The following is a 13,807-nucleotide window of genomic DNA, read 5'->3' as shown; positions in this document are numbered from 1 at the left end:
AAACTGGAGGCTGAGCTCTCTCAACATAGGACTGGCAAGACCAGTCAGGAGGAGAAGGTTACCACACACAATATAGACCCAGTCTCACATAGTACCATCACAACCTCAAATCATACACATAAACACACAAAGACATACTCAAGGCTCTGATCAAAAATCTACCAAAACAGCAGAGGCCACCAAAGCAGACACCCAAACAACCACCACCTCAGAACACAACACCTGCAACACATAGACCTCACAGTCAGAGTGTCAAACAGTCACAGCCCTTAAGGCCAAACACAATGCCAGACACACTAGTCATTGGTGACTCCATAGTCAGACACACTGACGTCCCGCTCACCAGACTGAGTAAGGAGAAGGTCACAGTAAGCTGCCTGTCGGGCGCTAGAATCCGCCACATAACGCAAGCACTCAGGTCTCTCAACAGCAGGTACAAATACAACTCAGTCATTGTCCACGCTGGTGTAAACGACCTGAGGCGTACCTCCTTGGACTACATGAAAAGAGACATTGAGGAGCTCTCTGATTATGTAGCCCAGGCAGGTATGACCCTGACCTTGAGCAGTATTCTACCTTCACCAAGAATGATGCCACAATACAGAGATAAGATGATCAGCTTTAACAATTGGCTTAAACTCTGGTGTCATTCAAAGGGGATCCAATGTCTGTCTGCCTGGGATGACATGCTGGACAAGCCACGCTGCTTCGCAAGGGACGGCTTGCACCTGTCACCCTGGGATTCGGATATTGGCAAAGGCTCTTGCCACCCCATAGTGCCTTTTTAGGCAAGGCTCAAATTCTAAACCTACCACCCTAGAACACAAAAAGGAAAAAACTAAGGGTAATGCTGCTCAATGCCAGAAGTCTAAATCTCAAAATGCACGCACTCGAGGCCCTTCTCAGTATGGAGAACATCGATGTCTGTGCAGTGACAGAAACCTGGTTCAAGGCTCCTGAGAGCACCCCAGCACTATCAGGTTTTACCTCTTATCATGCGTTCCGCCCCAAAATCCGGACAATACCAAGAAAGGAGGGGGTATCCATATTCATCAAGGACACCCACACCTCAAGACTGGTGGCAACGCACGATGCATCGGAGACCATCCAGGTGCAATTAACCATAGGCAAGACTGCTCTGCAAATTGTAGCATGTTACAGGCCACCCTCACAAACTCAGGAACCTCACATGGCCTTCCTGAAAACACTAGAGGGATAAATGTATCACCAAACACCATCATACTAGGTGACTTCAATTACCCTAATATAGACTGGGAACACTACTCAAGCCCAAACACCCTAGCCCAAAAGTTCCTGGAATTCATAAACTCAAATGCCATGGAACAACTAGTCACCATCCCCACAAGAGGAGAAAACATACTTGATCTCATCATCACGAACATGGGAGCACAATGTTCAACACAGGAAGTATACCCCTCACTGGTGAGATCAGATCACAAACTAATCTCGCTGGAGGTCCTCATCCCACCCCACCTGAAATAAAAAGACCACAGTAAAGAACTTCTCGAAAGCCGACTTCACACTTCTAAAGACTAGTGTGGTCTCCTTTAAGGCCCCGAGCTGGCGGAAAACAGTACTCAAGCCGCTGAATCACTTACAAATGCCTTCTACCAGCACCTGCAGGACTGCATGGATAAGGCAATCCCAAGCAAAACAAAGACTCTTTGTACCAAAGGCAAGCGTCCAGTCTGGTGGACCCCAGCCATAAACAAACTCTACAACAAAAGGAGGAAGCTACTACAAGATAGAGCAAAATCCTTAAAAGGTAAGACACCCTTGATCACTATAAGTAAAAACTAAGAGCTCTCATAAAATCATCCAAAGCAAATTTTGAGAGAAAAATAGCTAAAGACTCAAAAGACAATCATAAGGCCTTCTTTAGCTATGTTAGAAACCTGGGAGGAAACTCCCAGATATGCTCAGAACTAGTTCAAAATGATGGGAAGATTACTGATCCTACAGACATTGCCAACATACTGGCTGACAGGTTCAGTGCAAACTTCTCCCCCCCCCCAAAAGGAGAGATATCTATACCAAGCGATTGCAGCCCCCCAAACATCTCCAACGCCCAAGTGAGAACTGCTCTCTCCAAAGCAAAAAACACAGCATGCATGGGACCTGATGGTGTCCCCGGCTGTGTGCTCCACGAACTCAACGAGGAATTAAACCCACAGCTAGGAAAGCTGTTTAATCATAGTCTTACCTCTGGATACGCATTACCCAGGAGTGGCGCACTGCAACTGTGGTCCCACTTCGCAAAGGCGGTGCCTCCACCGACCCTGCAAATTACCGCCCCATTAGCTTGACAAGCCTTATCTGCAAAGCCATGGAGAGGATCATAATGGACCTCATAAATAAAGACATAGGGAATTTGCAGACTTTGGATCCATCCCAGTTTGGCTTTGTCAAAGGCAGATCATGCCTTCTAAACTTGGTTGACTTTTTCAAACAGTCACCAAAGCCATTGATGAGGGAAAGGCAGTCCATACAGCCTACCTCGATCTGGCGAAGGCCTTCGATACAATACCCCACTCGGGTATCATTGAAAAACTCATCAGCTTAAATGTTAACCCATACATCACAAGATGGGTTGCAAACTGGCTGAGTGACAGAACCCACAGGGTCAGAGTTGCTGGCGCCATGTCAGACTCAAAGCCTGTCACAAGTGGTGTACCACAGGGCTCAGTCCTGGGCCCACTCTTGTTTGGCATCTACTTTTCCGAAGTACAAGCAAACACAGGAGGGTTATGGCTGACAAAGTTTGCAGATGACTGCAAACTGGGCCATAGTAGAAAACACATCTGACACAGATATCCTTCAGAAGGGTCTCACAGAAACGGATAACTGGTGCCAGAGCCATGGCCTAAAGTTAAATGCCAAAAATGCATAGTCATACACTTCGGGAAAAACAAGGTTACCCCTAGCTACCAAATAGGTGGCAATCCACTGAGCACAGAAGAAGTTATCAGGGACCTGGGGACCCAGGTTGATAGTAGTCTGTCATTCGACACCCATGTAGCTAAAGTAGTTAGGAAGACCTTCTACATTGCCCACCTTATCATGAAGGGATTCTCATCTAGATCAAGGGAGGTCATAGTCTCCCTATACTCATCACTCATCAGACCAATGATTGAGTACAATGCCCCATTCGGAATGTATCTGACCCGACACTTGCAGCAGCTGGAGAGGCCACAAAGTTCCTCACCAAAAGGATAAAGGGTCTCAAACATCTGTCCTATGCTGCCCGACTGAAAGAACTCCAGCTCTATTCAGTCGCCTACCGCTTGCTCAGAGGTGACCTTTGCCTAACATACAAGGCCATGTCAAAGCCAGATTTGATGAATATGCTTCACCTCAAAAAATCTAGATCCGTCAGAGCCACAAGGGCGGGAGACTTAAACCTCGACACGGCTATTAATAGGACGTGCTGGAGGGATAGATTCGTCACCCAAAGACTCCCTATGCTGTGGAATAAAATCCCGGTATATGTGAGGCAGAGCACCTCGCTGGCCTTGTTCAAGAGAAATCTTGACCAATGGATGGGAGATCGCAGATATACCCCAGGGATTACCTCAGTGTCACTGCTCGACAGGGGCACAGCAAAATAATGGGTATAGTTCCCCATACTAAAGGGGTGGCGTAAGCCACAAAACTATGGGCTAGGCTTGTAAATGCCCTCGGGCAGATAGCCTAGTATGAACCTATGAACCTATCAACCTATGATGGAGTTATACAAATTAGAATTCAAAGAAAATTTGAACAATATGATCACATTTTGCACGGAAAGAGATGCCATTCCCTCGTACATTAAAATATATCCCATATGGAGAGTTGTTGAGAATAAAAAGACTATGTAGTGATAAAGAAGAGTGTTGATTAGAAATAGAAACAGTAGTTAAAATGTTTATAAATAGAGGTTATGATAAAGAAATAATAGAAGATGGCATTAATAAACCATTTAACAAAGTAATGAAGGTAAGGCAGCATGCAGAAAGAATAGGTGAAGGAATTGAAGCTGAAACAGGGAAAATAATGTTTTTTGTTACCAAATACACAATATTCTCTGAAAGGTTTAGCAAATTAGGTAAATATTATTGGGGAATTTTGCAAAAATGCAAACAATGGAACTTAGATTCCACCTCAAATTTCATATACAAAGTGTAGGAGCATTCGAGATGTTGTAGTTCATGGGAAGTTCCATTTGCTCGATATAAGGAGAAGTATTTTCTCCTGTGGAAAATGCAAGTGTTGCAAATATATAAAGTTTTGATGAAATAAATGGAAGGAGATTTAAAAAAAAGTGATTTTTGGGTATGATTGTAAGAGAGTAATTTATGGGTTGAAATGTCTTTGCAAGAATGTATATATAGGGAAAGTAAAAGAAGTTTTGCAACTAGGTTGAAAGAACATTTAAGAGATATTAACAAGGGTAGGGAGGAGAGCCCAGTAGCTTCACACTATCATAATGGCACCCCTTATGGGACTACAGGCTACTGTTTTAGAACAAATTTAGGATCAAGACATAAATGGTAGTAATATTAAAAGAAAACTTTGGAGAAAGGAATCTGTTTTTATTTGGAAATTTAACACTCTAACCCCAGCTGGGCTCAATAAAGAATGTCATTGGAAATATTTTCTGTTGTTGTTGTTGTTGTTGTTGTGTCTTTCGGCTTAGTTGTTTAATGGTTTAATTGTTTAATTAAATTATTTCTTTATTTATCTTCATTTGTTTACCGGGAAATTAGTTTAATAGATGTATGTATTTAAGGGAAACTTGGGAAGGGAAAGGTATACTCTGTAAAGGCTTAACAGCCAAAGCGCTAGAGAAGTGTGTTTTGCTAACTTTTCATATCTGTTTGTAATTTTAATAAATTGTGTTGGTGTGAACACTGGTCATTTTTTCTCTTTGTGGTGGATATCTTTTAACTTTTGGTGTATCTCAGAGGGCCTGTTTTACTAGATAGTCCATTCAGATGTGTTCAGAAACTTGCATTGCCATCATCTGTGTGGTGCTTTAGCACAAGTGGCAACAGTACAAGTTTTCCTGGCAAGAGGTACTAACTTTTATGTCAATAATTAAACATCTCCTTTGTTATAACCAATCTGTTTTTTCTTATTGTGTGCATACTTTAAAGTATGGGTGAAGAGTTACACATCAATAACCCCCTGCCCCCCACTTTACTATGTACTAGTGGCAATGTATGCAAATGAAGTGCAGCTTGTCTGCTGAATTTTCACTGATGAGTTATGCCTTACATGTCTCAGATGTCATGCATGATGTACCCTAAAGACAATGTGGTCGATGGTCCCATTGATCATGAGCAAGTGCTGACCTGTGGACTTGAGGTTCAGTTGCTTCAATGTTTGGATCTGGTAGATGCAGAACTTTTAGACCATGACCTCACAATACCATGTGATGTAGACCTCAACTGTAAAGTTATAACATGGGCTGTGGACTGTTGATGAGGCCGTGCTGTCTTTCTCTGTCACCATCATTTGGAACTCCTGCTCCACTTTCCTGGGATTCACATGGGGTTTGACCATCTCACACTACAGGTATGTAGACAGAACCCTGTCCAGACTCGACTGTGTTTGCAATGTTTGTTTGATCAGCTTTTGTTTGTGTGTACAGAGAGGCAGACATGAATCCTGTGTGTGCAACCATACTGTGCTTGACGACCATTATGGCATTGATCATGACCTCATCCGTTCCCCTATATTGATGAAGTTCCTCACATATACCATGTAGTTTTCCATCCCTGCCTCACTCCCAGTAGCAGTGACAAGTGCCTAAACTATTTCATGCCACATTTGTTACTGGGCTGCCAAACCCTTGCAAGCATCTGGAGTTAACTGTGAAAAAATGTTCTTGTGTTTGGTACCTTCTTATGGATGTGACACTGGTAAGTGTTACCTTTTATATGATCTCTACATCAGGGTGCTCATGCTGGTATGGAGGTTTATAGTATCCACTCCTCCCCTGCTGAAGTGTCATGTTATCATTCTGGTGACACTGTGAGTTATCCACCCCACCTGTTAGGGAGTAGGTGGGGTCCTGCCAGTGCACTTTCTAACTGTGTGCCTTCTGTCCTCAGGTGTGATGAGCATATGAGACTAATGGAGTCATCACTGACAGTCATTCAACTGTCAGCATCAGCCTGCTATGGAAAGAACAAGAGAGGGTTCTTCTGGGCTGACCCTGTCAAGAATGTATGTAATATATGGTTACTGAGACCTGTGAGTTATGTAATGCTTTATTCAAGAAGAAAGGATTAGTGGCATGCATGGTGCCTTCTTTGACACTGTTCTCCAATAACTGGTGCAGATCTCACCCTTGGTGAGAAATATTAAGGATTAGATTTTCATAGGGGGCAATGAGCAGTACTTACAGCTTGTTATAATTAATTTGTAAGTGTAATAAAATCCATACTGCAGGATTATGGCTGACATAGTGGTCTAATTACCGGTGTCAGCATCACCTTTGATAAATCTGGTAGCATCCTTGTCAGCATCAAAGTCATTACTCCTTATGGACAGGTAGTATTTGTCATCAGGTGTTAAAGGATGTACTGTGAAAGGGACACCTCTGGTGTTTGTAAAGCCATCAAAGTCATTACCCCTTATGGACAGATGGTATTCCTCATCTGGTGTTAAAGGTTGTACTGTGGAAGGGCCATCTCCGTTGCACCCATCAAAGTCATTACCCCTTATGGACAGATGGTATTCCTCATCTGGTGTTAAAGGTTGCACTGTGGAAGGGCCACCTCTGGTGCTTACATAGCCAGTTACATTCTGTATAGTTTTGCCCTTACATGACAAGCTAAGTCATTTGTTTTTCCCTACACTGTGCCATGGTACAGCTCCTTCCTTCCTCAGCATTGATGACAACCACTACTTGATCAAATGCCTTAACCCTTTCTGCCTGTTTTGGCCCCCTTTACTAAACAGCTGTTTCCCATACATCCATGAGGATGTGGCTGTTCTCATGTTTCTATGGTGTTGTTTCCTGGTGCTATAATATATTGAACCTATAAGCAAATATTGTCTCGCAGTTAAACCGTGTACCCCTACACATGACTTCCCAGAGTAATAGTTTTATTTCATGTATGCCAACTCAGTGCTGCAATTTTTATCCAGTGTCATTCTCCTTGATAATGCTGCTGCATGATGTTACCTACTTTTACACAGCTGTGTACCTTAATTTTTGCCATAATTATCTTTGGGTGGTCAGGACAAGGTGTGCTACATAGTAATGCTCTTGTGAACATGCATGAATTACTCAGTAATATTTAAACATGCTATACTGTCTGCCCTTTAACTCTCGTGATCTGCAAGTGGGAAGCATGTAAAAGATGCCATACCAAGTGTCTGATGCGGATATCTTCTGCCATATGTGCAACAGATTTGTATATGGGCTACACCCCCCCCTCTTGGTCATAAGTAAGCAATGATATTCCTTATGCCCTTTAACTCTGTATTGATATGCAGGTGAATCAGACATGTTAAAGTGTGTCACATTTATCTGATGCTGATGCCTTCTGACGTGCAGTATAGCTATAAATAGGATATACTCCACCTCACTCGTATTTAAATATGCCATACTTTATTAGCTCTGATCTCAAAGTGTATATATATTATATCACACTGTGTGTACTGAGCAGAAAATGGCAGTAAAACTACCTTTGTAGTTCAACAAAGGTTCACTTCACAAAATGTATACCAAAGACCAAAGTACAAAAAATAAATTTAATAAAATACGCAGAAAATGAAGAAGCAGAAACATCCAAAAAGAAATCCAAAGTACAAATGGTTAAGCGCTTTCATCCCTGACTTTTTTGTGGGACTTCTTCAAAACCATAAAACCTTATAACACTAACAAGCTTTAAATATACATACAACCCTGCAATTTAAAAAGTGCCGCATAATATAGTAGTAGCTGTTTTTAATTGCTGTGAATTATATTACTTTGTAAAGTGAAGGTTTGTATGTATATTTAAAGTTTGCTAGTGTTATAAGATTTTATGCTTCTGAAGAAGTCCCACAAAAAAAGTGTTTAACCATTTGTACTTGGATTTCATTTTCAGTTTTTCTTTCTCTTCAAGTTCTGTGTGCTTTATTAAATTTATTTTTTATATTTGGACTTACATTTTGTGAAGAGAACCCTGGTTTCACTGCAGTGGTATTTTTACAGCCATTTGCTGCTCAGTACACACGGTGTGAATTTTTTTTTCCTGTTTACTGTTTTTGTTTTTACTTCACAAAATTCACGCTGGTTTTTCTACATATATATAATATAAAATCATATATAGTTGTAATTGAAAAGGTAGAATACATAGTTGGTTGAAAAAGCTTTTGTAGGTAAAAAGAGGGAGAATGGACAAATTACTGAATGCAGTGTGAGTCAATAGTTGAATTTAGTTTTAAATAGTGCAGAGTGTGCAGGGAAATTTAATGGTTGAGTGAAAAAAAAAATGATGGTTGTAAAGATGTGCAAGTCTGTGTTCTAGCACTTAGTGTGAATATGCAAGTGCTCATGGGTTAAGGTAAGCATTAGGTAAGGTGACAGAGTCAGTGTTGTGCATGTTTTGTAGTATGTGTTCTGTGTCCTTAGGAGTAACAATCCTCCTGTACCATCTTACTATATGTGTTAGCCCTAACAATAACCCTAACCCTACCCATTATGTTACTAAAAACCTTTTCATTTACAGTATCACTATTTAGCTGACACTTGAGCTTGTTTTGTAGCTAAGGTCTACTGATATAGGGCTTTTTGTGGGAGCGAAGTATTCAGTGTATTGTGGGTTTTTTTTTTTTGTTCAACCATTTGTGATTCTCTCTCTTAAGTTTTCGTTCTCATGAAATAATCATATGTATTACCCCGTGGACCTCAAGATGAGTTGCAGGCCTATTATGCCTCACTACTGGTGAGCTTCAGAACCTGTTACAGGCAGTGTTTGAGTGGGTAATAGAGACAGAGATGTCTTCATCCTTTTCAAACCCTTTCAGCATGTTCAAGATTCATTGACCCAGTTGGTCCAAACCACTGAGCCACTGGAGACCACCTCTCAGTATCAGAGAGGAAGAAAAGGAGTAATTGAGGTGCTCTGGATCAGTGTGTACCTGCATGTAGACCTCCTCACCCAACCCTTTTTGTGCCTGTACGCCATTTGTTTTGCTTTTGTCCCCCAGCTATGTCAGCCCACCATAGTGCTCCTGTCTTTTATGTTTTTTGTCTTCCATCACCCTTCCTTAATTCTCTCACCTACACCCTCTTCCCTTGCTCCTTTCTCAACTTCCTTCTTATATATAAAAATTTGACAATGACATGGGTCTGTCTCCCAGAAAAACATAGTGTCCCTCTTCTCCCACCTTCTACAGCAAAATACTGTTAATGAATTCCTTCTGTGTTTTTCCTTGTCTTCTGTATCTCTCATTTCCAGGTTTCCTAACATCCTCCTTGCCAACTTAAAAAGACCAATCAGGGGTGTCCACATCAAGACACCATTACATTTCCATGAATAAACCTTATAACTGTTTTAATTTACTGCTGCCAGGCTGCACTCAGTGTTGCTGTCCTCAGAATTCTCCAGACAGCATGCATACGCTCACATCGGCTTTTGTATAATGAAAAAAATATCTAAAACAATTGTGCAAATACAAATATGTGGCTTCTTCTGCATTTAACCAAACAAGTTGAAATCTATTTTGAATTTACATGAATGAAATTTAACCAAACAAGTTGAAATCTATTTAGTGAATTTACAAACTGCCGGCTGTGTTGTGGGCATTTCTATACAGTGCTATGATGTTCCATAATCAGTACTGTTCATTCGTTCTTGGCTGATTTACATAATGGCTCAGTGCTGCTTTTCATAAAATCCTGCTGCTTAAAGTTTGGCAGTTTGAAAACACATATAATGTTTTAAGTAATTTCTTCTCACATTTCTTTAGCCAGTTACTCAGCATTCCATGTCAGTGAAAGGCCCAGGTATCTCCTCCTGCCAGGATCCCACAAAAAGGGGATGCTTCATATTAAGATATGTGCTGGGGCATCGTTCATTACTACTTAGCTTTGTTTTTGTTTCATTTATTTTATTTCTTGCTATACTTTTAAAATGTGTTAGTTTATCAAATATTTTTATATCATATTCTGAACTGGTAACATATAATATTGTCAGCAAAAAGGTTTATTTTTCTCCTTAGTTTCATACAGCCCTCTGTGGTACTACTGATGTAACAACTATTGAGATGTACTGCCAATGAAGAGAGATGTAGATTTTTTTCACTGTGGATTATATAAATCATTACTCTCTTAACCTTTCTGCATTGGGTTTTTCTGTATGTTGCCTCTGCCATGAGGTGCAACATGGTTAAGTTAGTGAAATAAAACATATTTCTTAAGCTTGAAGGATAGATTGAATGATTGGGAACATTTTTCTTATATCATACCGAATCAATTAAATTTAAAACAAAAATCATAAAAGGTAATGGCTTATCATGTAATGGACAGAAGGCTGCAGTTGTATTCTCATTACATTGAATGTGTTGAAAGTTATCTTTCCTTTGCAGGACAACCTGACAGCATCTCTATCTCATCAGCAATCAAGTCTAAAGCATCTTAAAGAAATAAAGTGCCAGCAAGAAATGAAGACATCAGAAATCACAGTAAGTCAGTTGTATTTAGTATGTTTTAATTTTTTTTCTTTTCTTTTCTTTCCTTTTTTTTCTTACTTAATGTAGTAACATTTTTCAGGCCCATGCTAGACGTTTACAGCTGCATGTAACATCAGAATTTGCCAAGCTTCATCAGTTTCTCCAGGCGAAGGAAGAAAATCTGGTTCAACAGCTAAAGGAGGAAGAAACAGGAATTCTGAAAGAGATGGAGGAAAACCTGAGAAAAATTAAAGAAGATATTAATGCTGTTCAGGAATCAGTCGCTAATATTCAGTTACAGTTGCAACAACACGACACAATGACTTTTCTAAAGGTAACGTTACATTTGGCTGCATAAGATCCTGTGAATGTTGTTTTAATACTGACATCTTTGCAAAATTATCAACTTTGATTCATCTTGTACAGCTGCAGATCTATATCTGATGGAAACATTGCAAAAAGAATGCAACTCTGTAAAAGTGCATTATTGCAGTTCTCATAGGAAATGTGTATAACAAACCCCTGGAGATGCTAGTAATCTCCTTTCCCTGCACAATATCAAATTTTCAGTGTTCATTGAAAACAAGTGTTTTTGCAATTATTTTTGTTGATAAGGATATCCCCTTGAAAATTTGTATGAAGCTGAAAAATCCTGCCCTGATATCATGAAAGACTAAACCCACATTGACTTGCTACCTACATGTAGTGTATAAGCTACAGTTTTATCGTGCTACATCCAGCAACAGATGAGTTTTATATTTTAGTAAGAAAATTTGTCAGGTAAACCTCATGTGTGGAACATTGTACGTTGCATATTAATGCATATGATGATTTATTAGTGAAACGTTAATGTAAATAAGTAGCTGTTCCTCTAAAGATGTATATTGTCTTTAATTACCCAGAATACTTTGCTAGAGTATTTAAATCATTACCAGTATTTAAGTTTGCACATTATTTTCTGGGTGTGGTCATAACCAAAAAAAAAGGGTCAACAGTAAAACTAAAACATCAGAGAATGTCATAATCATCATTCTGCCTTTTGAACATCAAGTGTGGACTAAGAAATTAAAACCCAGATGCAAGATTTAATAATACACTTAAAGTTTTACAATACATATATTAAGAAAAAGACAAACAATTCAATAAACCCTACACAATTATTTTATTGTGTACACCTCTCGCCATGATGCGTACATGAGCGCAAATATTTTGAGATTCAATAAGTGCTGCTTAGCAGTGCACAAGCATGCACAAACAGGGAAAATTCTGTGGAATGTAAATTACCTCAACTGATGAAGCTTATGCAAATGAGGCAGGATGAGCAATCCAAGAAATAGAAAGGCATCCCTGTAGTCTCCATGTCAGTGTCCATAGTGTATGCAGAATTTTTCCATGTACAGGAGTCTACACAAACACAAGGGGGTGGAAAACTACACATATGTGGACATACCTCCCCTGAAAATGTTATACCACAGGCAGATAATATCCAAAAGTACCATTGTGGATGTCAGAAAGAGGAACGGAATAAGTTAAATTAGTAATATTTTTTTTTAATAGTAACGACATGTTTGAGCTATGCCCAGCAGTGCGCAAACATGATTAATAGGAAAAAAAAGGAAATAAAACCTTTTATAAATGCATTTTTCACAAATGTATTATAGAACCTTGTGTTGAGAACATACAATGGTGCATTGGTGCTGTTACCGAGCTCACACAGCTATGAGCCATGAGGTCTCTAGGCTCTCAGCAAAACAGAGTAAGTACGTCTGCATATCGCTTTTGTGTAGACTCCTGCATGATGTTGATATTCCCACTGGACATGGATGACATCAGGGGGTGTGTGTCCTGTTACTTTTAGGATTTTTTATTTCCCAGTGTGCATATTTGCATGGTGTGCTGCATAGATAAGCATGTTCACATTGATAGATCACCCAGGTCACAGGGATGACGTAGGCAGCAAGTAATTAAAACTGGAGATATTCATTTTATTATGTTTGTTTTCTAAGCTGTGCTGCATGGTATGGTGCATTACTCAATGTGTTCATGCAATCACACTACCCACGTGACACTGCATATTTATGATATTGTTTAAGCTATGCTGCATGCTTCTCAGTAAAGTAGAATCTTTAATTCACCTTAATTACAGTCTAGGCAGGTGAACTGCATCATAATTAGCCATTCATGCATGGTGGACTTCAGCAGACCTGTATAATGTATGCATACACCCTACATTCTGATTTTTCCCCCAGTACTCTAGATGGTGATTGGAGTAGCAACTTGGGAATTTTAACTGAGATAATGCTAGGGGCTGCTGCAGGTATTCTACATCTGTATGTGCTAGATGCTGAAGTCAATGCTGCTGGTGCTGCTGACAATAGGCCTAGGCCAAGAAGGAGAAGAGTGTTCAAGCCCAGGGTAACCTTGCAGGAGCTACATGAGATGGAGATTGTAGAGCACTACAGGGTCAACAGTGACATATTACAAGATCTCAGTGAGCACTGCCACCCTCATCTCAGAGCCAGGGCTAACAGAGGGGAACCCATTCCAGTGGAAATAAAGATATTTGTAGCCCTTAGGATACTAGCTACAGGCACTTTTCAAAGACCAACTGGGGACATGATGGGGGTGTCACAGGCATCAGCATCCAGGATACTCCACCAGTTCCTGGAGTCTATGGTTCCACATGCTAGTGAGCAAATATCTTTTCCCTTTTTCCTGAGGTGAGGGCCAGCAATATGCAGCATTTCTACCATGTAACACACTACCCTTAAGTACTGGGTGTTATAGATTGCACTCATGACCACATCACGGCACCACCAAGTAAGCATGGTAGAATCTACATTAACCACAAGGGGTACCACTCCATCAACTGCCAGGTCATGTGCAATCCACAGGGGCTTATCCTGAATGTGTGTGCTGGCTACCCTGGCAGTTATCATGACTCCCATATCTGGCACACATCGCAGCTGTACCAAATGTTTGCTAGGGGGACATCCCACAGGGCCATTTACTGGGGGATACTGGCTATGCCCTGGAACTGTGGATGATGACACCCATCAGAAGTGTACATGCTCCCTCGTAAAAACACCATAATGAGGAACATACACAAACTAGAAACCTCATAGACCATGTG

At 40.4% G+C, this 13,807-nt stretch overlaps 1 protein-coding gene across 1 annotated transcript in view; it reads left to right on the top strand.

The window, feature by feature from the left end:
• LOC122813676 (zinc-binding protein A33-like) overlaps positions 1-13,807 on the top strand; it is a 214,383-nt gene that overhangs the window by 64,550 nt on the left and 136,026 nt on the right. The window contains exons 2-3 of the mRNA XM_044086121.1: positions 10,591-10,686; positions 10,775-11,008. Coding sequence (XP_043942056.1) covers positions 10,591-10,686; positions 10,775-11,008 — 330 coding nt within the window. The remainder of the gene's footprint in view (positions 1-10,590; positions 10,687-10,774; positions 11,009-13,807) is intronic.

Source organism: Protopterus annectens, chromosome 10.part0 (assembly GCF_019279795.1).
Source record: "Protopterus annectens isolate FY-2018-M chromosome 10.part0, PAN1.0, whole genome shotgun sequence".
In the NCBI taxonomy this organism is placed as follows: domain Eukaryota; kingdom Metazoa; phylum Chordata; order Ceratodontiformes; family Protopteridae; genus Protopterus; species Protopterus annectens.
This window is presented reverse-complemented; position numbering and strand designations above follow the sequence as displayed.